General features: G+C 47.4%; 1 protein-coding gene across 1 annotated transcript in view; it reads right to left on the reverse strand.

Moving 5' to 3' along the window:
- The window catches only part of LOC133418579 (probable E3 ubiquitin-protein ligase HERC1), a 142982-nt gene extending 118717 nt beyond the window's left edge, over positions 1-24265 (reverse strand). The window contains 15 exon segments of the mRNA XM_061707349.1: positions 2582-2707; positions 3528-3693; positions 3795-3929; positions 4820-4991; positions 7132-7276; positions 7629-7756; positions 9282-9425; positions 9914-10010; positions 10902-11213; positions 12522-12652; positions 12655-12715; positions 14005-14100; positions 16077-16528; positions 18278-18886; positions 24135-24265. Of these exon segments, the coding sequence (XP_061563333.1) occupies positions 2582-2707; positions 3528-3693; positions 3795-3929; positions 4820-4991; positions 7132-7276; positions 7629-7756; positions 9282-9425; positions 9914-10010; positions 10902-11213; positions 12522-12652; positions 12655-12715; positions 14005-14100; positions 16077-16528; positions 18278-18857 (2745 nt within the window). The 5' untranslated portion in view covers positions 18858-18886; positions 24135-24265.
- Between the last annotated feature and the right edge of the window lie 373 nt (positions 24266-24638).

Below are 24638 nucleotides of genomic sequence, written 5' to 3' on the forward strand. Positions count from 1 at the left end.
TCATTCTAAATTGCCCGTAGGTGTGAGTGTGAGTGTGTCTGGTTGTTTGTGGGGACTGCGGGTGGAAACTAGCATTACTGCTAAACCCGGTGTATTTACACTGCTTAATGTGCATTAATATGGATTGTCCCGTCTAAATAAACTTTGAATGCACATACGTGTGTATATGTGTGTGTGTATATGTGTGTGTGTGTGTGTGTGTGTGTATATGTGTATATATGTGTGTGTGTGTGTGTGTGTGTGGTTGTGTATATATATGTGTGTGTGTGTGTGTGTGTGTGTGTGTGTGTGTGTGTGTGTGTGTGTGTACTGTATTTTTTGCACTATAAGGCTAAAATACCTAAAAGACTTTAATGTTGCACCTCATAATGCGGTTTGCCGTTTATAGGATCATTACGGTTATTTCTGGACATAAGAAATTTCTGTGGTCCTTGACTAAGGTAGGAGAGAATTTAACAGGTTTTGACATCCAAGTAACCATACGAACGGCGGGGGGATCTGAGGAACATAGAGATAACCGACCCTAGAGAATCATTAAGTCAGACTCCCGACCTGCCAGGATGCAAAGGTCAAGAAGTGGGAGAACCACTTATCTGGTGAGAAGTCAGGACTCTGGCAGCCCTGACCCTCCTCTATCCTCTGGTGACACCCAACTCAACTTCTAGTTGGCATGCAAAATAATGCTGCAAAGCAAACCAGTACTTCCAGAAAACCTGTTACCCCTGGTGGCTAAATTGAGCCATGGGAAGTCCAATGGCTCAAACAGGAGGGAGGCAGGGTATAGTACACAAAGTATAAGTATTCAAATTTTTCAAAATGTTTGAAGTTATCCATATGGATTTCATTGAGTTGTCCAGAAGTGGACAATACAAAGTGCAGGCCTAGTGGAACGAACTAATGACCAGATCAGATCCTGATTCGAGTGGTGACACGAAAAACGTGGTCATCACCCCGTTGGGACGGCCCCTCCGTGGTCCAGATCACGACACTGACAGCAGTAAAGATGGCTGAACGATCTACGTGGGTTCACCAGTCACAGTGCAAGCTAGTAGGAAACTTTCCAGACCCTGAGTAGGCCGGAAGTCGGACGGTATCAAAACCTTTGTCCGCTGAAGAACTCACCTGACGCCTACTCACCAGCCACGGGCCTGAAGAAGATGACTAGCCCAAACTGACTGGCTACAATAAGCTGGAGAGGAGTCCGAGAGATGGAAGAAACTTTTCCACTAATGAGTCATGCTGACATGTTAGGAATTGTTCCTCAAACTCTTTACTTACATTGTTGTTGTAATTTAGGAACACTGTTGTACGTTCATCCCTGATGAAACTGGTGCTGAAGCTAATGTTACCAAAGGTATAGCCGAATTACGTCAGTTGGCCAAAGTCGTGTCAGAAGACGCTCAGCAGGCACCACTTTTGGTCCTGGCTGACCTCGGGCCCCTGGACTGACATAATGACTAAGATTATGATTCCGATCATCACTGTCCTGGTACTGTTCTGTGTTTTCATTACCTGTATCATTCCGTGTCTAAGGGCAATGGTCCAAAGAACCATCCAAACTTCCTTAGTCCAGTATTCTGAACTCTAACTGATAACAAGGATGATTATGATGATGTTATATGACTGTTTCATTTTGTTTACTGTGAAATGTTTTAAGCTTGTATGTGTCTCGGCCTGGGCGATCGCTCACTAGAGGGTTGGAGAGGAATTTTGCCCCGTATAGCCGGGGTTTTCGCCTCTCCCTTGACATATAATTACTCGTTAACAAACTTACATTAAGTGTGTTATAAGCTCTTCTTGCTATTTCTTAAATGCTTGACCTTAATATGATGCTACTATTCTAAGCCTAATGGACGGATCTTAGTTGAAGTTTCAAAAGGACAACAGGAGGGAATTGTGAGGTTAATTAACCTTTAAACTTGTTTTGTCCTTATGAAACTGTCACATGCTTGGCTAACAGAAGCCACTTCCTGATCTACTCAGGGTTTGGACTGTCTGGTGACATCAGTCTACTGTAGTGTGATGGATTCAATGTGTGTGTAAGGTGTGTATACAGGTGTGTATATCCGTGTACAGGTGTGTGTTACCTGGCCCCGGGACAGGCTCTCCCACCGGTCCGGACCCTGGGTGTGTACAGGTGTGTGTATAGGTGTGTATATAAGTGTGTGTATATCTGTACAGGTGTGTGTTACCTGGCCCCGGGACAGGCTCTCCCACCGGTCCGGGCCCTGAGTGTGTACGGGTGTGTATAGGTGTGTATATAAGTGTGTGTACAGGTGTGTGTACAGGTGTGTATACAGGTGTGTGTACAGGTGTGTGTAAGTGTATATATAAGTGTGTACAGGTGTGTATTGTACAGGTGTGAGTACAGGTGTGTACAGGTGTGTGTAGGTGTGTGTACAGGTGTGTATATCCGTGTACAGGTGAGTGTTACCTGGCCCCGGGACAGGCTCTCCCACCGGTCCGGGCCCTGGGTGTGTCCAGGTGTGTGTAAGTGTGTGTATATCTGTACAGGTGTGAGTACAGGTGTGTGTACAGGTGTGTGTAAGTGTATATATAAGTGTGTACAGGTGAGTGTTACCTGGCCCCGGGACAGGCTCTCCCACCGGTCCGGGCCCTGCGGCAGCAGCGAGTGCAGCAGCTCCATCCTCTCCCGGAGCGGCGGCAGCAGCATGGAGGCCCCGACGGAGAGGGTCTCCATCACGGCCTGGGGGGAGATTATTGATTAGTGATTATTGATACATGGAAGCCCCGACGGAGAGGGTCTCCATCACGGCCTGGGGAGATGTGATTAGTGATTAGTGATTATTGATACATGGAGGCCCCGACGGAGAGAGTCTCCATCACGGCCTGGGGAGATGTGATTATTGATTAGTGATTAGTGATACATGGAGGCCCCGACGGAGAGGGTTTCCATCACGGCCTGGGGAGAGGTGATTATTGATTAGTGATTATTGATACATGGAGGCCCCGACGGAGAGAGTCTCCATCACGGCCTGGGGGGGAGAGGTGATTATTGATTAGTGATTATTGATACATGGAGGCCCCGACGTAGAGGGTCTCCATCACCGCCTGGGGGGAGAGAAGTTTTATTGATGGATGAACCGGTTCATTGATCCTTTCCATCCCTCCGATCAGGTCGTCATTGATCCGTTCTCCCCCCATCCCCCCATCCCTCCATCATTGATCCGTTCTCCCCCATCCCTCCATCATTGATCCGTTCTCCCCCCATCCCTCCATCATTGATCCGTTCTCCCCCATCCCTCCATCATTGATCCGTTCTCCCCCCATCCCTCCATCATTGATCCGTTCTCCCCCCATCCCTCCATCATTGATCCGTTCTCCCCCATCCCTCCATCATTGATCCGTTCTCCCCCCATCCCTCCATCATTGATCCATTCTCCCCCCATCCCTCCATCATTGATCCATTCTCCCCCATCCCTCCATCATTGATCCGTTCTCCCCCCATCCCTCCATCATTGATCCGTTCTCCCCCGTCCCTCCGATCAATAATAATCGTGTCCTACCTCCTGGATCTGGTCCGGCACCGACGAGTCCATGAGCCGGAACAGCAGGTTCCTGAGGGGGCGGGCCTGCCGGCCCAGGATGCTGGTGGCCACGCCCCCCGCCAGCGCCAGAGCCAGGTGATTGGACAAGAGCCGCAGGCAGAGTTTCAGGAAGTTATGATGCTCCCTGGAAACACAGGACACTTAGAAACACAGCATGCTGGGAACTGGGAGGGTAGCGGTTAGCGGTTAGCACCGGGAGGTTAGCGGTTAGCGGTTAGCACCCACCTGGACGAGGGGAACGGCAGGGGCGGCACGTCGCTGTTGATGCCGTCGCAGTATCGCTCCAGGAAGCAGCGCAGGTGAGAGAAGGTGCTCTCCTCCAGGTCCACGCAGTACGGCCGGTGCCACGCCACCACCTGCCTGGAGAGAGTCATGACCGGTCACCACCGAGTCACAGCTGAGTCACTACCGAGTCATTACCGAGTCACGACGAGTCAGGACCGAGTCAGGACCGAGTCACAGCCGAGTCAGGACTAACGAGAGTCAGGACAGTTAAATGCAGTTAAGAAGGGTATCAATTGGTTTTGTGTCTTCAGGAGACACGGCGGTTATACAGCACATATATATATATATATATGTGTATATATATATATATATATATATATATATATATATATATATATATATATGCATATGTATATATGAATATATATATATATATATATATATATATATATATATATATATATATATACATGAACCTGTTCCCAGCAGGAGTGCTGTTCATCTAAGGTTAAAAGGTCAGGGTTCAGATTTCTCCATTTTCCAGGTTATACTATGAAGCCTGTACTGAGTGAGTCATGTGACCAGTTCTGGCTCAGTCTAATCAGTCAACAGCTGAGCTCTGGTTGCTAGGGGCAACAACAACCTCGAAATGAGGAAGGTTCGCTTTGAGAAAATCCCAGCTTTTGCCTTGTGAGAAGTTCTGAAATAACTCCGATTTGTGAGAAAACCGTAGCTCCTAGCAGAAAAATAAAGACATCGTGAGAGACACAGAACCTGGCAGATTCTGACAATCTTAATTTCATTCAGATATTCCTTAAAATGTGTTAGTTCGAAAACAAAGTGAGATTTTTTTGAAGAAAACTTTTTTATTTTTTTTATTACATTACAGTCAATGGAGACCGAGGCAGGAATTTGCATGGCTGTTAGCCCCACTTTTTTGAATTTTGTGCATACCACGCCTGTCAAAGTCACATTTTATGAATCACAACACCTATGTCTACATTCCGGGGGACACACACACTCACCTGTCTCTGGGCAGGGCCGTCCAGGCCAGGCTGTGGGACGTCCCCGCGGAGACCTGCTGGACGGAGACCCCGTCCAGTCCCACCACCTTCTTGGGCTTGGTGATTGGACCGGTGGAGTTTCCCTGTCCACACTGTCCCATGGAGTTGTTTCCCCAGGAGAAGACCTCGTTATCTGGGGACATTAGAGACACCTGGTTATCTGGGGGGACATTAGAGACACCTGGTTATCTGGGGGGACATTAGAGACACCTGGTTATCTGGGGGGACATTAGAGACACCTCGTTATCTGGGGGGACATTAGAGACACCTGGTTATCTGGGGGGACATTAGAGACACCTGGTTATCTGGGGGGACATTAGAGACACCTGGTTATCTGGGGGGACATTAGAGACACCTGGTTATCTGGGGGGACATTAGAGACACCTGGTTATCTGGGGGGACATTAGAGACACCTGGTTATCTGGGGGGACATTAGAGACACCTGGTTATCTGGGGGGGACATTAAAGACACCTGGTTATCTGGGGGGACATTAGGGACACCTGGTTATCTGGGGGGACATTAGAGACACCTGGTTATCTGGGGGGACAGACCTCGTTATCTGGGGGGACATTAGAGACACCTGGTTATCTGGGGGGACATTAAAGACACCTGGTTATCTGGGGGGACATTAGAGACACCTGGTTATCTGGGGGGACATTAGAGACACCTGGTTATCTGGGGGGACATTAGAGACACCTGGTTATCTGGGGGGGACATTAAAGACACCTGGTTATCTGGGGGGACATTAGAGACACCTGGTTATCTGGGGGGACATTAGAGACACCTGGTTATCTGGGGGGACATTAGAGACACCTGGTTATCTGGGGGGACATTAGAGACACCTGGTTATCTGGGGGGACATTAGAGACACCTGGTTATCTGGGGGGGACATTAGAGACACCTGGTTATCTGGGGGGACATTAGAGACACCTGGTTATCTGGGGGGACATTAGAGACACCTGGTTATCTGGGGGGACATTAGAGACACCTGGTTATCTGGGGGGACATTAGAGACACCTGGTTATCTGGGGGACAGACCTCGTTATCTGGGGGGACAGACCTCGTTATCTGGGGGGACATTAGAGACACCTGGTTATCTGGGGGGACATTAGAGACACCTGGTTATCTGGGGGGACATTAGAGACACCTGGTTATCTGGGGGGACATTAGAGACACCTGGTTATCTGGGGGGACATTAGAGACACCTCGTTATCTGGGGGGACATTAGAGACACCTCGTTATCTGGGGGGACAGACCTCGTTATTTCTCTCCCGGGTCTCTATCTGCTGCTGCTTTTGTTTGTCTCGTCTTCAGAGTCTCTCCTTTTCACTCCTCCCAAACTCTACAATCATGGAATTGATTAACTGGTCTCTCAGCACAATCAGAAGTCAGGGGGTAAGGGAGCCCTCCTGCCCCCATGGGATGTTTTTTGCTGGATACACAATGGATTCCTGGAAACATTGGAAACCGTTGTGTTTGGTGATTCTGTCTGTCGAGGACGTTGAAGACGCTTCATAATTGGATTTATGATAGCAGGATTTCTCTTGATCGGAGGAGGGGGATTCCTGGTACCGACAAACGCGTAAGTGGTCGACAGCTGTTCTGGCTCTTTCAGAGCTGCCGGACGTGGCTGAAGGATCAAGCAAGGTGATCAACACTCAGACTTTAACGCTGGGGGAGCAAAGCCGTAAGCTGGATGTGATTCTTGAACAGAATCGCAGGCTGGCGGCGTCTTTGAGCTCATTGGCAAGATGGATAAGACCTTGGAGAAGTTGGAAGCTCGGCTTGGCGGGAATTGATCACAATTCGTCTGTTTGAAGTCGCCATTGATGAACCAGAGACTGAAGGCAGACGGAAAATTACTGAGGCTGCCTGTTTTCAATATAATTGTTGATTCTATAATCTGGCCTTGACAGGTCGGTTTTTGGCCGATCGCTCTGGTCACAATCTCCCTGGTGGAATGTAAACAAGGTGACTCTGCCCCCACTAGCCCTCCCCTCTCAGGAACATCTGTGGACCTGTTTCAGAACTGACCGAGCCGTCTGATAACATCAAGGACATTAGAGACACCTCGTTATCTGGGGGGGGGGGCAGGTGTGTTTAGAGGACAGTACCTTGGGACAGGGACAGATTAAAGGACAGTACCGTGGGACAGGGACAGACAGAGGACAGTACCAGGGTACAGGTGTGTTTAGAGGACAGTACCGTGGGCCAGGGGCAGGTGTGTTTAGAGGACAGTACCGTGGGACACGGACAGATTAAAGGACTGTACCGTGGGACAGGGCCAGGCAGTGACTGTCCCCGATGGACACGTCCACTACCCGGGTCGTCGCCAGCTCCTCCATCAGTTTGGGTCTCAGCGCCGTCGCCTCGGACGATCCGCAGCCCAGGCAGGCCCCGCAGCCCCAGGAGTACACCTGTCAATCAATCAATCAATCAATCAATCAATCAATCAATCAATCAATCAATCAGATCAATAACCACAGCCCACACAGGCCCCGCAGCCCCAGGGACGACTGGCTCCCTGCACAAACTTTCCTGATGAAAATGCCCTGCAGCCTCTAGTTAACCCCTAGTTAGTGCTAGTTAACCTGTAGTTAACCTGTAGTTAGTGCTAGTTAACCTCTAGCTAGTGCTAGTTAACCTCTAGTTAGTGCTAGTTAACCTCTAGTTAGTGCTAGTTAACCTCTAGTTAGTGTTAGTTAACCTGTAGTTAGTGCTAGTTAACCTCTAGTTAGTGCTAGTTAACCTCTAGTTAGTGCTAGTTACCTGTCCCGTGGAGGTCAGGGCCAGGGACGACTGGCTCCCGGCACAAACCTTCCTGATGAACATTCCCTGCAGCGCCTCCACCACCTTGGGCTTGTAGACGCGGTTGGTGTCGCCGTGGCCCAGTTTCCCTGCAGAGCAGATTAAATAAATCACTGGAAATCACTTGAAATAAATCATAATTAACATAGAAACACATGTTACAATTTAATTCTCTCCAGTGTTAGCGTCACTCCATTGGTTACCCGTACAATTCAGAATCCAATTTAAAATGTTATTACTTGCGTATAAAGCCCAAAACGGCTTAGCTCTGCAGTATTTACAAGACCTGGTAGTGCCTTATGTTCCTGGCAGAGCTCTCCGCTCTCAGAGTGCAGGTTTACTCGTAGTTCCTAGAGTATCTAAATGTAGATTTGGAGGGCGGGCGTTCTGCTATCAGGCACCACTACTATGGAACCAACTTCCAATCTGGGTTAAGGAGGCTGACACCACCTCCACCTTTAAAACTAAACTTAAAACCTTTCTGTTTAGTAAAGCCTATAGTTAGTGTTTAGTAAACCTCTAGCTGGTGTTGGTAAATCTCTAGGTAGTGTAAACTCTAGTGTGTTAGAGTCGCTCCTGTAGTTTCTTGTGCTGCCCCCCCCCCTTTTCTCTTCTCTTTTGTACATGGTGCAGCATCCTCTGCTGGCGGCGAAGAGCATCTCTGAATGCACAACACCGGATCCTGCAGTGTGGGAGTGAGGGGGTCAGGGTAATGGCCCCTTTTGGGCGGGGGAGAGATTTGTCCGTCAAGACTCCTCTCCCTGGCCCTGCCCCTTTTCAACCTTTCCCCGACCCTGCACCCCAACCTGGGACTTGCTGATTGGGCCGGAGCTTCGGGAGCTGCGTGCTGGCCTGCGGTCCCCACCTCTGATCATCCCGTTGCTGCTTCCACCTGCCTGCTGTGCTGCTGCCGTCCCTGACCCACCAGTCTGGCCCTCGGCAGGAGGGTCCCCCCTGATGAGCCTGGTCCTGCTCAAGGTTTCTTCCCTCCTAAAGGGGAGTTTTTCTTGCCACTGTTTGGCTTAAGGTTTTTCTCCCACTAGGGGAGTTTTTACCTGCCATTGTTTATGTAATAACTGCTCGGGGGTTTATGTTTATGTTTATGTTTATGTTTATGTTCATGTTTATGTTTATGTTTATGTTCATGTTCATGTTTATGTTTATGTTCATGTTCTGGATCTCTGGAAAGCGTCTAGAGACATCTGTTGTATTAGACGGCATATAAATAAAATTGAATTGAATTGAATAAATCACTGTAAATCACTGTTCCCTGAACTAATGTGGAATAGAAAAGGACCAGTTTAATGTTTTAATGTTCACTAGTGACGTTAGGCTCCACCCACCGTTGTCTCCTCCCCCGAAGGACCAGACCTCTAGTTAACCTCTAGTTAACATCTAGTTAACCTCTAGTTAACCTCTAGTTAACATCTAGCTAGTGCTAGTAAACCTCTAGCTAGTGCTAGTTAACCTCTAGTTAACCTCTAGTTAACCTCTAGTTAACATCTAGCTAGTGCTAGTAAACCTCTAGCTAGTGCTAGTTAACCTCTAGTTAACCTCTAGTTAACCTCTAGTTAACCTCTAGTTAACCTCTAGTTAGTGTTCTAGTGACCTTACCGTTGTCTCCGCCCCCGAAGGACCAGACGGTGCGTCCGTCCTTGGACAGGGCGATGGTGTGGGAACTCCCACAGGAAACCTCTCCCACGTTGCTGATGTCTTTCACCAGCGACGGAATGTTGCGGCTGTTGCTGTCGCCGTGACCTGAACCAAACAGAACAGGGGTCACAACCTTTATATGGGGTCAACAGAGGTCACGACCTTTACACGACCTTTACACGACCTTTACACGACCTTTACACGACCTTTACACGAGGTCACGACCTTAACACGACCTTTACACGACCTTTACACGAGGTCAACAGGGGTCACGACCTTTACACGACCTTTACACGAGGTCAACAGGGGTCACGACCTTTACACGACCTTTACACGAGGTCAACAGGGGTCACGACCTTTACACGACCTTTACACGAGGTCAACAGGGGTCACGACCTTTACACGACCTTTACACGAGGTCAACAGGGGTCACGACCTTTACACGACCTTTACACGGGGTCAGAGGACTATTCTGGGCCTCAGTGCAACGCCCACCGCAAAAACTAGTAGAGTTACAGAGTTACAGAGGAACTAGTTCCGGGTAGTTCCCGGTAAGTTCCCGGTACAGAGGGGAACTAGTTCCCGGTACCTACCTAATCTCCCGAAGTCTCCTTCTCCCCAGGTGTAGAGCTCTCCGTCCTCGCTAACGGCGGCGCTGTGTCGGTATCCGGCGGAGACGCAGACCACCACCTGAAACGGGAACCAGAACTAGTACCGGTACCAGGAACCTTCCCCTGGTCCTGGACCAGAACTAGTACCGGTACCAGGAACCTTCCCCTGGTCCTGGACCAGCTCTGGTTCTACAACGGTTCTAGAGAGTAGGAACCTTCCCCTCGCTCACTGCAATAACTCAAAATCTTACCAGGAATATTTGTCTTATTTCTAGTTAAAATGTCTCATTTTTAGTCAAAAAATCTCATTACACTTAAAACAAGACTCATTACCAGAAAAATAACTTGTTATTTGACAATTTTCACCTGTTTCAAGTAAATTTTCACTTGAAATAAGTAGAAAAATCTGCCAGTGGAACAAGATTTATCTTCTCATTACAAGCAAAACAATCTTGTTCCACTGGCAGATTTTTCTACTTATTTTAAGTGAAAATCCACTTAAAACAGGTGAAAATGTTTGTTTTTGAGTCTTAAATGTAATGAGATTTTTTTTGACTAAAAATGAGACATTTTAACTAGAAATAAGACAAATATTCTTAGGATTTTGAGTTTTTGCAGTGTAAAATAACTAGTGAAATCGATCATGTTGTTCTGATTTGCATTTGTAGTTATTCTATATGTATTAAGTTATAGAATAAATGAGTAATTCCATAAATGTATTTAAAAAACAAACATTTACATTTTCCCCTGAAGCCGAGGTGGCTGGACCTTCAGACCCGACTGACGCCCCTGGAACGGTTCCTGGGGAACTAAAAGGTTCCTACCTTCCCCGTCAGAGGGCCCTGCACCAGCTACTAAAGGTTCCTAGGGTACTAAAAGGTTCCTACCTTGCCGGTGAGCGGGCCCTGCACCAGCTTGGGGTACTTCTGGGTGGAACTAAACGGTTCCTAGGGTACTAAAAGGTTCCTACCTTGCCCGTCAGAGGGCCCTGCACCAGCTTGGGGTACTTCTGGGTGGAACTGTTGCCGTGGCCCAGCTTGCCGTAGTCCCCGTCCCCCCAGGAGAACACCTCTCCCTCGGGCGTGACGGCCAGCGTGTGTCCGTCCGAGCCTTTGGACGACGACACTTTCTTCACGGCTCTGCTCGGCTCCAGCGTCAGCTTCTTCAGACTGGACTGGTTGTTGGAGTCGCCCAGGCCCAGCCGGCCGTAGCTGCCCTTCCCGCAGGCGCGCACGCCGCCGTCGGAAGACATGACGAAGGTGCAGTACTGGCCCGCCTCGATCTGGAGAGACATTAACCACCGTTACACTAGGAACCAATCATTAACCTAACCCTAACCCTAACCCTAACCCTTCCTGCAGGCCCGCACGCCGCCGTCAGAGGACATGACGAAGGTGCAGTACTGCCCCGCCTCGATCTGGTAGGAACCAAACATTAACCTGTTACACTAGGAACTAATCATTAACCTGTTACACTAGGAACCATCATTAACCTGTTACACTAGGAACCTAGGGCTGGGCGATATATTGAGATTTTAATATATATCGATATATTTTCAAACGCGATATGGTACGAGACAATATCGTTTATATCGATATTTATTTATTTTTTTATGATTTTGATCTAGCTTATTCTGTGACAAATTGACTTGAATGTTTTATTTGAGATTGTCACAAATGTTTTGTTATTTGCACAACTGTCAACCTCAGTGGAAAAGTCTGCCTGTTACTGTCTACATTGTATTAATTACAGGGTATTTTAATTTAATTGTTATGCAGGAAAGGGATATTTGTTTTATTTTATTAAAGAAGCATTTTTACAGAGATGCTAACATAGGTGCTAACAGAGATGCTAACAGAGATGCTAACAGAGATGCTAACAGAGATGCTAACAGAGATGCTCACAGAGAAGCTAACAGAGATGCTAACAGAGATGCTAACAGAGATGCTAACATAGATGCTAACAGAGATGCTAACAGAGATGCTAACAGAGATGCTAACAGAGATGCTAACAGAGATGCTCACAGAGAAGCTAACATAGATGCTAACAGAGATGCTAACAGAGATGCTAACAGAGATGCTAACAGAGAAGCTAACAGAGATGCTAACATAGGTGCTAACAGAGATGCTAACAGAGATGCTATGCTATAATGCTTTGGGGGAAACCCCAATTATGGCACAGAAAAAATATGGATATATATCGAGTATCAACATTCAGCTAGAAAATATGGAGATATGACTTTTGGTCCATATCACCCAGCCCTAGCCCTACCCCTCGTTTTACCCTACGCCCTACGCCGTACGCCGTACCCTACGCCGTACCCTACGCCGTACGCCGTACCCTACACCGTACGCCGTACCCTACGCCGTACCCTACGCCGTACGCCGTACCCTACGCCGTACCCTACACCGTACCCTACACCATAGGCTCTGTGTCGATTTAACGTGGACCCATAAATCAGCTCCCAAAGCCGGCAGGCTAACCCCTGACCCCCCCCCTCACCGTCTGGGCGTCGCTGACCCCTGACCCCCCCCCCCCCCCCCCTCACCGTCTGGGCGTCGCTGACCCCTGACCCCCCCCCCCCCCTCACCGTCTGGGCGTCGGTGAAGCTGGCGGCCAGCTTGGGCTGCAGGATCTTCTCCTGCGTCCCCTCCACCAGCTGGTGGCTGCTGTTGCTCCCCCACACGTAAACCTCACAGCTCTCCGACGCCGCCGGCACCCGCCCGTCTGCACGCTGTCCGGGCTCACGCAGGTGCGGGAGTAGTCCGACGCCATCCGGCACACCTGGGGGGAGACACATGAGACCTGGGGGGGAGACCTGAGACCTGGGGGGGAGACCTGAGACCTGGGGGGGAGACACATGAGACCTGGGGGGAGACACAGCTGAGACCTGGGGGGGAGACCTGAGACCTGGGGGGAGACACAGCTGAGACCTGGGGGGGAGACCTGAGACCTGGGGGACGGACGCTGGTCCGGAGACCAGCTGCACCTACGGGGGGGGACGGGGGGGTGACAGCTGCACCTACGGGGGGGGACAGGGGACAGGGGGGGGGACAGCTGCACCTGCGGGGGGGACAGCTGCACCTGCGGGGGGGACAGCTGCACCTGCGGGGGGGACGGGGGGGACAGCTGCACCTGCGGGGGGGACGGGGGGGGACAGCTGCACCTGCGGGGGGGACAGCTGCACCTGCGGGGGGGACGGGGGGGACAGCTGCACCTACGGGGGGGACGGGGGGGACAGCGGCACCTGCAGGGGGACGGGGGGGACAGCTGCACCTGCGGGGGGGACGGGGGGGACAGCTGCACCTGCGGGGGGGGACAGCTGCACCTGCGGGGGGGACAGCTGCACCTACGGGGGGGACGGGGGGGACAGCTGCACCTGCGGGGGGGACAGCTGCACCTACGGGGGGGACGGGGGGGACAGCTGCACCTACGGGGGACACGGGGGGGGACGGGGGGGACAGCTGCACCTACGGGGGACACGGGGGGGGACGGGGGGGACAGCTGCACCTACGGGGGGGGCGGGGGGGACAGCTGCACCTACGGGGGACACGGGGGGGGCGGGGGGGACAGCTGCACCTACGGGGGACACGGGGGGGGACGGGGGGGACAGCTGCACCTGCGGGGGGGACAGCTGCACCTGCGGGGGGGACGGGGGGGACAGCTGCACCTACGGGGGACACGGGGGACGACGGGGGGGACAGCTGCACCTACGGGGGACACGGGGGGGGGACGGGGGGGGACAGCTGCACCTACGGGGGGGACGGGGGGGACAGCTGCACCTGCAGGGGGACGGGGGGGGACAGCTGCACCTGCAGGGGGACGGGGGGGACAGCTGCACCTGCAGGGGGACGGGGGGGACAGCTGCACCTACGGGGGGGACGGGGGGGACAGCTGCACCTGCGGGGGGGACAGCTGCACCTACGGGGGGGACGGGGGGGACAGCTGCACCTGCGGGGGGGACAGCTGCACCTACGGGGGGGACGGGGGGGGACAGCTGCACCTGCGGGGGGGACGGGGGGGACAGCTGCACCTACGGGGGGGGGGCGGGGGGGGGGGACAGCTGCACCTACCTCCTCGAACAGACACAGCGCCGCCTCGTACAGCGAGCACAGGCCGTCAGGGCTGCGCGTCGGTTCCCGCCACTGGCTGCGGTCGGCCGAGGAACCCTGGAGCAAAAGAACCAATCAGAGAGCAGTTCAACCAAAGAACCAATCAGAGAACAGTTCAACCAAACAACCAATCAGAGAGCAGTTCAACCAAACAACCAATCAGAGAGCAGTTCAACCAAAGAACCAATCAGAGAGCAGTTCAACCAAAGAACCAATCAGAGAACAGTTCAACCAAACAACCAATCAGAGAGCAGTTCAACCAAACAACCAATCAGAGAGCAGTTCAACCAAAGAACCAATCAGAGAGCAGTTCAACCAAACAACCAATCAGAGAGCAGTTCAACCAAACAAGGGAGTAAGTCCTGGAAGTCACGGTCCTGGGTAGTGTTTTACCGAAATGAAAATTTGTGGCCGAAACCGAAACCGAAACTAATAATAAACACTTGTTCGAATACCGAACATGGTTCTTCAGCAGTTTTTCATTTATTTTGCCAATTTTTTCACCATTGCATAAATCAAATACATTTGATTTAGGCTTTTCAAAGAAAACAATCTTTTACAAAATTACAAGGTAGAAAATATTTATTGAACATAAAAAACTGAACATGTTTTAATTTCCAGCATTATGTAGTTTTGGTTCCACCTGCTGGTGAATGTTGGTAAAATTCTTATGGGGTTAGTTTTTGGTTGGACAACGATTTATGTTTGTGGTGCAACCGTTACGGAGCGGCCAGTCTATTTCCTTATTTTACAACGCCGTTATTAATTGTTCGGTTTTTAATAATAATAATAATAATAATAATAATAATAATAATAATATAATATAATATAATCACCAGCGAGCGTCTCATCTGCAGCAGGATGTTCATGAAGCAGTCGTGGCCCAGATTATATATAATAATAATAATATAATATAATATAATATAATATAATAACCAGATTATATATAATAATAATAATAATAATAATAATAATAATAATAATAATAATAATAATAATAATAATAATAATCACCAGCGAGCGTCTCATCTGCAGCAGGATGCTCATGAAGCAGTCGTGGCCCAGATTATATATAATAATAATAATAATAATAATAATAATAATAATAATAATAATAATAATAATAATAATAATAACCAGATTATATATAATAATAATAATAATAATATAATAATAATAATAATAATAATAATAATATAATATAATATAATATAATATAATATAATATAATAACCATATTATATATAATAATAATAATAATAATAATAATAACCAGATTATATATAATAATAATAATATAATAATAATAATAATATAATATAATATAATATAATATAATATAATAACCAGATTATATATAATAATAATAATAATAATAATAATAATAATAATAATAATAATAATAATAATAATAATAATAATAATAATAATAATAATAATAATAACCAGATTATATATAATAATAATAATATAATAATAATAATAATAATAATAATATAATAATAATAATAATATAATATAATATAATATAATATAATATAATATAATATAATATAATAACCAGATTATATATAATAATAATAATAATAATAATAATAATAATAATAATATAATAATAATAATAATATAATATAATATAATATAATAACCAGATTATATATAATAATAATAATAATAATAATAATAATAATAATAATAATAATAATAATAATAATAATAATCACCAGCGAGCGCCTCATCTGCAGCAGGATGCTCATGAAGCAGTTGTGGCCCAGATTATATATAATAATAATAATAATAATAATAATAATAATAATAATAATAATAATAATAATAATATAATATAATAACCAGATTATATATAATAATAATAATAATAATAATAATAATAATAATAATAATAATAATATAATATAATAACCAGATTATATATAATAATAATAATAATAATTTACCAGCGAGCGTCTCATCTGCAGCAGGATGTTCATGAAGCAGTCGTGGCCCAGATTATATATAATAATAATAATAATCACCAGCGAGCGTCTCATCTGCAGCAGGATGCTCATGAAGCAGTCGTGGCCCATCTTCCCCTCCGGACTGTTCTCCATGGCGCTGACCACGGCGGAGGCGGCCAGCGCCATCTCGATCCACTCCAGCAGGTAGCGCAGGGACCCGCGCTGCGCCGCCAGCCCCAGCAGCAGCTCGGAGGCCAGGCGGCGGCCCAGGGTGTCGGCCCCGGAGCTGGGCATGGTCACGCCCTTCAGGAAGCCCGTCACCTGGGCCAGGCAGTCCAGGCCCATGGCCGGGATCTTGCTCTCGTTGGCCAGCGACAGCGGCGGCAGCGAGCCCACCACGTCGATGGCCGTGTGGATCACGTCGTTGCAGAGGTTGATGTTGGTGCCGGGGCCGGGGCCGGGGCCGGTGCTGCCGGGGCCGGTGCTGCCGGGGCCGGGGCCACCGGGGCCGGGGCCGGTGCTGCCGGGGCCTAGGGGGGTGCAAACAAGGGAACCTCACGATTCAATTCAATTTCCATTATTGGACCTTCGATTCTTCGATTCTTCGGTTATAACGATTGTTGATTCGATTTGATTATTGGTGCCACGATTCTTGGATTATTGTGATTTTCATTGCTTTTTTTACATACAAGATTGATTTTGTCTTCATCTGTGGCTACATTTGTTGACCTGCTGCCTTCAGGAAGACGCTACAGAGTCATCAGGTCAAAAACTAACAGACTCAAAAACAGTTTTTTCCCCAAAGTCATAATCACCCTGATATGAACAATGTATGAACAATATGTGAATCATCCTCGTTACTGTCTTTTTTAACTGTGCAATACTTCTCCCGGACTCTGTGCAATATTCCTACTTATGTATATACTGTCATCTGTAAAAAAAACGATTCAAATGCACCTTAACCTTTTTTTATATTACTTATATTTCTTATTGCTTTATATTTCTTATTGTTTGCACTACTGCTATGTGTCTTGCACTGGAGATGTGATGCTGCCTCAAATCTCACAGTACCAGGTACACCGACAATAAAGTATTCTATTCTGATTCTGATTGTAAATAAATAGCCAATCAATGAACTCAGTTCCTCTAACAACACTCATTAAGTAAATAACAAGGTTTTTTGAACATTTGACATGTATTTATTTTATACTATGTAAACATTGTCTCTTTGACTTCCTTAACTTTGACCAGGGAAAGCTGCACTTGCATGAGAGCGCCCTCTATTGGTGGAAACACTGAAAACGGTCACGCCCTGGATTTAATGAGTTCATTAATTCAAGTAAACTAGATATGAACTTAGTGTAAACATATCTGCCATATTTACAGTGAATAAGGGAGGGCAAAAATATTGATACGGCAATATATGGCGATACATAGTCTCCCGATACGATATCGATATTCAATGTATGTATCGCGATATATTGCCGTATCAATATTTTTGCCCATCCCTAGCTGCACTTTATTCTGTGATGTCAGTGTGGGTGAGACACTGCATGTTATTCTGAGTATCTTGTATCTAAGAATAATGCACACACTGCACTTTTCATTGTGTTTCAGTGTGTTTTTTCATGCAAATATGTTGCATAATTAAAATGGAAAGTTTGAATTACATTGTTTTGACTCAGTCTGTCCAATTATCCCTATCATGTGATGTACATTTGTACAACTTGGATTTTAAGATGTGTAATGCATTTTTAAATTTTTCGGTGAACTATGTAGAATATCGCGATATATCGGGATAAATCGCATAATTGGGATATCGCAATTTGTATCGTATCTTGGCTCAAGTATCGTGATGCGTATCGTATCGTGAGGTCCTTCCCAATACCCACCCCTACAAGTGAATAATAAGAAATGTGCATTCTTGAAAATGAAAAGATTCAGCAGCTTATTCCGTCTGGAATCTGGATAGGATAACTAAATTATTATTATTTTTTTTTTTTTTTTTATTAATGGATTCCAAATGGTCACGTGACGCATGGCGATGCATCGACACATGGCTGAATCACACCCACCTCTCCCGGTGCCGGTGCCGGGGCCGGGCGGGGCCGGCAGCATCCAGCTCTGCCGCAGCAGAGCTGGATGCTGCCGGCATCAACACATGGAGGACTTGCACCCACCTCTACTGGTCCCGGGGCCGGGCGGGGCCGGCAGCATCCAGCTCTGCCGCAGCAGAGCTGGATGCTGCCGGCATCAACACATGGAGGACTTGCACCCACCTCTACTGGTCCCGGTGCCAGGGCCGGGCGGGGCCGGCAGCATCCAGCTCTGCCGCAGCAGAGCGAACAGCAGGCTGAGTCCGGTCCTCACGCCCATCTCGATCAGCGCGTCGGTGCTGGAGCGCGGCCGCTCGCTGACGCCGGCGTGCGGGTCGGCGGCGCCGCCGGCGCTGCTCTCGGGCGAGTGCGGCGGCGGCTTGACGCGGCCCTTGTCGTGGTACTTGTTGGACAGCGCGTAGAAGACGCGCTGCAGCACCAGCACGCGCTGGCGCAGCGCGGCGGCGAAGGGCGAGTCGCTGACCACCGTCTGGGCCAGCGCCAGCTGGGAGCCCAGCAGCGCGTCCAGGTAGTGCTCCTGCTCATCGCTGGACGGGCACTCCCGCTCAAAGTCCGGCAGCTGCGGCCCCTTCAGCACCAGCGCCTGCTGCGGCAGCAGCGACGCCTCCTTGTTGCCTAGCAACCGCTGGTACAGCACCCACACCCCGTCCCGCGTGGAGATGGACTCGCTGTCCTCCGAGATCCACGAGCTGTTCAGGTGCTCCAGCCACTTCAGCTTCACCGGGGGGACCGTCAGGGACATCTTACCGGGGTGCTAGTGGTCCATCAGTCCTGGAGGACAAGAGAGGGTTAGGGTTAGACCTGGAACTAGAGGGGGGACCGTCAGGGACATCTTACCGGGGTGCTAGTGGTCCATCAGTCCTGGGGGGACAAGAGAGGGTTAGGGTTAGACCTGGAACTAGAGGGGGGACACGTCAGGGACATCTTACCGGGGTGCTAGTGGTCCATCAGTCCTGGAGGACAAGAGAGGGTTAGGGTTAGACCTGGAACTAGAGGGGGGACCGTCAGGGACATCTTACCGGGGTGCTAGTGGTCCATTAGTCCTGGGGGACAAGAGAGGGTTAGGGTTAGACCTGGAACTAGAGGGGGGACACGTCAGGGACATGCTAGTGCTCCATCAGTCCTGGGGGACAAGAGAGGGTTAGGGTTAGACCTGGAACTAGAGGGGGGACACGTCAGGGACATGCTAGTGGTCCATCAGTCCTGGAACACAAGGGGGACAGATCTCCGGCTGCTGCTCCCCGGGGCCGGCCGCTCTTCTCATCTCCGAAAACATCAGATCAAATCTCTTACCAGGCGTTATTTGGTTAAACTGAGCCCCGGTTGGGAACCCTGCCCCTTCTCAACCTTTCCCCGGCCCTGCACCCCAACCTGGGACTGATGATTGGGCCGGAGCTGTTGTAACAGTAATAACAGTAATAACAGTTGTAACAGTTGTAACAGTAATAACAGTTGTAACAGTTGTAACAGTTGTAACTGTTGTAACTGTTGTATACTTTACAGCGGTAAAGGGGGAACAGGAAACAGGAAACAGACACAGACACGATGCTTGTCAATCAGCGTCCAGTTCTGTCCCGGCTGAATAAAAAACGTCTCCTTCTAACGGTGAAGTTACAACCAATCAGAACCCGATCGGTGAGCAAAACAACGATTAAACATTCTTTACAAATCAGGTACCACAGAAAAACAACACGTACGGGTAAGCAGCTCCAAACATCAGTGTCCCAAATCAACACATGTTTCTAACAGATTATATATATTTAGTAGTTTCACCAGACTAATGTGCAACACCAGCCCATCATCTCGTCCTCATCAATTATCCAGCTTTACAAAGTGATGGATTATGATATTAGTTCCTTTTTTACTGTTACAACATCATGAATCATTGCCTTTGTTAATCAGAATTAACAGGAACTTTATCACCATTACATCATGACTTAGAAGGTTGACTGTTATTACAGTTATTACTGTTATAACAGTTATTACTGTTATAACAGTAATAACAGTTATAACTGTTATAACTGTTATTATGGTCTGGTTTAACAGTAATAATAATAATAATAATAATAATAATAATAATAATAATAATAATAACTGTTATAACAGTTATTATGGTCTGGTTTAACAGTAATAATAATAATAATAATAATAATAATAATAACTGTTATAACAGTTATTACTGTTATAACAGTTATTATGTTCTGGTTTAACAGTAATAATAATAATAATAATAATAATAATAATAATAATAATAATAATAATAATACTGGTGGTGGTACTACTCCACCCTCATCGGCTCTCAACAAAATCACCCCAGGACACTGTTCTCCACCATCAATCGCCTGCTCCGCCCCCCTGCCGCCCCCCCTACTACAGAGGACCAGGAGCGCTGCTCCAAGTTCCTGGAGTTCTTCGGTGCTAAGGTGGACACCATTCACCAGCAACTCCTCACACCTGACCCTCCCTCCCCCGGCGGTTCACTAAGTGGTGCGCCCCTGGAGCTTCCCTGCCCCCCCCACTGCTCTCTCTCTTCTTTCTCCCCTGTCACCACCGCACTGGTCACCAAACTGGTCACCAAAGCCAAAGCTTCCTCCTGCTCTCTGGACCCCATGCCGACTGCTCTGGTGAAAGCCTTCCCACCCTCTGTCCCGTCATCACGGACATAATCAACTCCTCCATAGGCTCCAGTACAGTGCCCCCCAGTCTTAAGATCGCCTCCATCACTCCCATTCTGAAAAAGCCTGGTTTGGACCCGGAGGACCTCAATAACTTCCGGCCGATCTCCAACCTTCCTTTCCTCAGTAAGATCCTGGAAAGAGCAGTGGCGGCCCAGTTCCACCAGCATATGTCCAACCATGAGCTCTATGAACCCTTCCAGTCAGCCTACAGAACCCACCACAGTACTGAGACCGCTCTCATCAAGATCACCAACGACCTACTCACTGCTGCAGACAATGGTAAAATCAGCATCCTCATCCTTCTCGACCTCTCCGCTGCCTTTGACACCATCTCCCACACCATCCTCCTCGAACGCCTGTCTGCTCTCCTTGGTATCTCTGGCTCTGCTTTATCCTGGTTCCAGTCTTACCTCACCAACAGAACTCAGTTTGTCACCATCCTTGGCTCCTCCTCCCACCCTGCCCCAGTCAACCATGGTGTCCCCCAAGGCTCTGTGCTCGGTCCAACCCTCTTCACCACCTACCTGCTCCCCCTTGGCCAGATCATACGCCACTATGGTCTCAGTTTTCACTGCTACGCTGACGATACCCAGCTCCATCTCAGCACCTCACCATCCTCCCAGCTCCCCCCACAGTCTCTGGTTAACTGCCTCTCAGCCATAAAATCTTGGATGACAACCAACTTCCTCAAACTGAACAGCAATAAGACGGAGCTCATGGTTGTGGCCCCCAAGTCACTGCTCCGGAAGGTTGGAGATCTGCTCATCCGGGTGGACGGCTGCACCATCACGCCATCCGCCGAGGTCCGTAATCTGGGCGTCATCTTGGACTCCACCCTCTCCTTCCAGTCACATATCAAGTCGGTCACCAAATCTGCCTTCTATCACCTCAGAAACATCGCACGTCTCCGTCCCTCACTCTCTGACTCTGTGGCAGAAACACTAATCCACGTTTTCATCACCTCCCGACTGGACTACTGTAATGAAGTCCTGTCTGGGGTTCCAAGTAAAACCCTGGACAGGCTCCAGTACGTGCAGAATTCAGCTGCCAGGGTTCTCACCCACACCAAGCCCTGGCAGCATATCACCCCCACCCTCATCCACCTCCACTGGCTACCTGTTAAGTTCAGCATTCAGTACAAACTCCTCCTACTCACCTACAAATCCCTTCACACTCTGGCCCCCCAGTACCTGTCCGACCTCCTTCATCACCACACTCCCTCCCGGAACCTGCGGTCTTCAGACGCTGGTCTGCTCTCCATCCCCCGGACCAGACTGAAGACGTTTGGGGACAGAGCCTTCAGTGTTGCTGCCCCCACCCTTTGGAACTCTCTCCCTGCTGTAATCCGTGACTCCCCTTCTCTGGACAGTTTTAAAACACATCTCAAAACCCACCTTTTCACCCTGGCTTTTCCTCATTAGTGCCCACCCCCCCCCCCCCCCCCCCCCTGTTGTTTTGTCCCGATGGTGTTTTGTTTTGTTTGTTCTTCCTTGGTTTTCCTTTTTCAAGGCATGCCTTGAAAAGGCCTATGATTTGTAAAGCGACCTTGGGTTCTTTGAAAGGCGCTATATAAATGCAAGTTATTATTATTATTATTAATAACTGTTATTACAGTTATAACTGTTATAACAGTTATTATGGTCTGGTTTAACAGTATTAATAATAATAATAATAATAATAATAATAATAATAATAATAACTGTTATTACAGTTATAACTGTTATAACAGTTATTATGGTCTGGTTTAACAGTAATAATAATAATAATATTATTAATAATAATAATAATAATAATAATAATAATAATAATAATAATAATAATAATAATAATAATAACTGTTATTATTATTATTACAGTTATAACTCATGTAACTGTTTTTTCAATTCAATTCAGTTCAGTTTTATTTCTACAGCATCTATTCCAACATAGTTGTCTCCAGGATGTTTCCAGATCCAGAACCAGAACATGAACATGAACCCCTGAGCAATTATTACATAAACCAGGTCCAGGTCCTGGTCCTGGATCATAAGGGGGGCCCTCCTGCCGAGGGCCAGACTGGTGTGGTTAACAGCTATAACAGCTATAACAGCTATGACAGTTATTACTGTTATTACTGTTATTATAACTCAGTGTTTCCCAACCCTATCCAGCATATTTGAGATGTTTCCCTTCATCATCACAGCTGATTCTAATTAAAGGTCCTGATCAGCTGGTTAGGTCTGGATAGTTGTGTTGATGACACTTGTACTGTACTGTTATAACTGTCATTATTACTGTTATAACTGTCATTATTACTGTTATAACTGTCATTATTACTGTTATAACTGTCATTATTACTGTTATAACTGTCATTATTACTGTTATAACTGTCATTATTACTGTTATAACTGTCATTATTACTGTTATAACTGTCATTATTACTGTTATAACTGTCATTATTACTGTTATAACTGTAATAATTACTGTAACAGTTATTATTGTCTGGTTTAACAGCTAGAACAATAATAACTGTAATTACAGTTATTATTGTTATAGCTGTCATTACAGTTACAACTGATGTAACTGTTATTATTGTTATTATGTTCTGGTTTAACAGTATTAATAATAATAATAATAATAATAATAATAATAATAATAATAATAATAACTGTTATTATTGTTATTACAGTTACAACTGATGTAACTGTTATTATTGTTATTATGGTCTGGTTTTTCTCCCTCAGAACTGACAAGACCAGGGTTCGGTTCTGGCCGTTTACCCTCCTCCTCTTCCCCTAACCCTAACCCTAATACAGAACCAGTACCAACCCTAACCCTAATACAGAACCAGTACCAACCCTAACCCTAATACAGAACCAGTACCAACCCTAACCCTAATACAGAACCAGTACCAACCCTAACCCTAATACAGAACCAGTACCAACCCTAACCCTAATACAGAACCAGTACCAACCCTAACCCTAATACAGAACCAGCACCGGTCCCTCCCAGCCCACCTGACAGCTAGCTTAGCTGCTGCTGCTGCTGCAGATTAGCAGCTCTGCTGGACCTGGACCAGAACCAGAACCAGTACCAACCCTAACCCTAATACAGAACCAGTACCGGTCCCTCCCAGCCCACCTGACAGCTAGCTTAGCTGCTGCTGCAGCTGCAGGATTAGCAGCTCTGCTGGACCTGGACCAGAACCAGAACCAGAACCAGACCAGACCCCTCAGGTAGACCCCGGTACCAGGGTCCAGAGACCGGTACCGGCCCAGCGGGGCCCGCACCGGGGCCGGTACCGGTCCTGCTAGCGGAGCTGCTGCATCACCTCCTAAACCTCATTATACTATTATCATTACCGTCTCGTCCTGTAATCCTAGCGCTGGTTCCGAGTCCCGGTCCCGAGTCCCGGTCCAGGATCAGTTCTATATAAACACACAAGAACCAGTTCTGGTTCTGGTCCATGAGCGGAACCGCCCGGTGTTTTTATTCAGACCGTAGAAGAAGAAGAGGACACGCCCCCTGACGTCACCAGGACACGCCCCTGACGTCACCAGCACTTCCGGGAACTTTATTTATTTATTTATTTACTTATATGAACAAAACAACAACAAAACAACACCCCGTAGGGTTAGCGGTACTGTAGATATAAATATATATAAATATATATAAAATAATATATCTATATATTATTTTATCTACTATCTATGTGCAATACTCCCGTCCTTTCAAGGACAATATTATTATTATTCCACTCATTTAAGTGCAATATCCCCCCACCCATCCATGTACATGTTTATCCTCCCATTCACTCTTGTTTATAGTGTGTGTATATGTATATATGTATATATATATATATATAT

This window comes from Cololabis saira, chromosome 2, assembly GCF_033807715.1.
Source record: "Cololabis saira isolate AMF1-May2022 chromosome 2, fColSai1.1, whole genome shotgun sequence".
NCBI classification, from domain to species: Eukaryota; Metazoa; Chordata; class Actinopteri; order Beloniformes; family Belonidae; genus Cololabis; species Cololabis saira.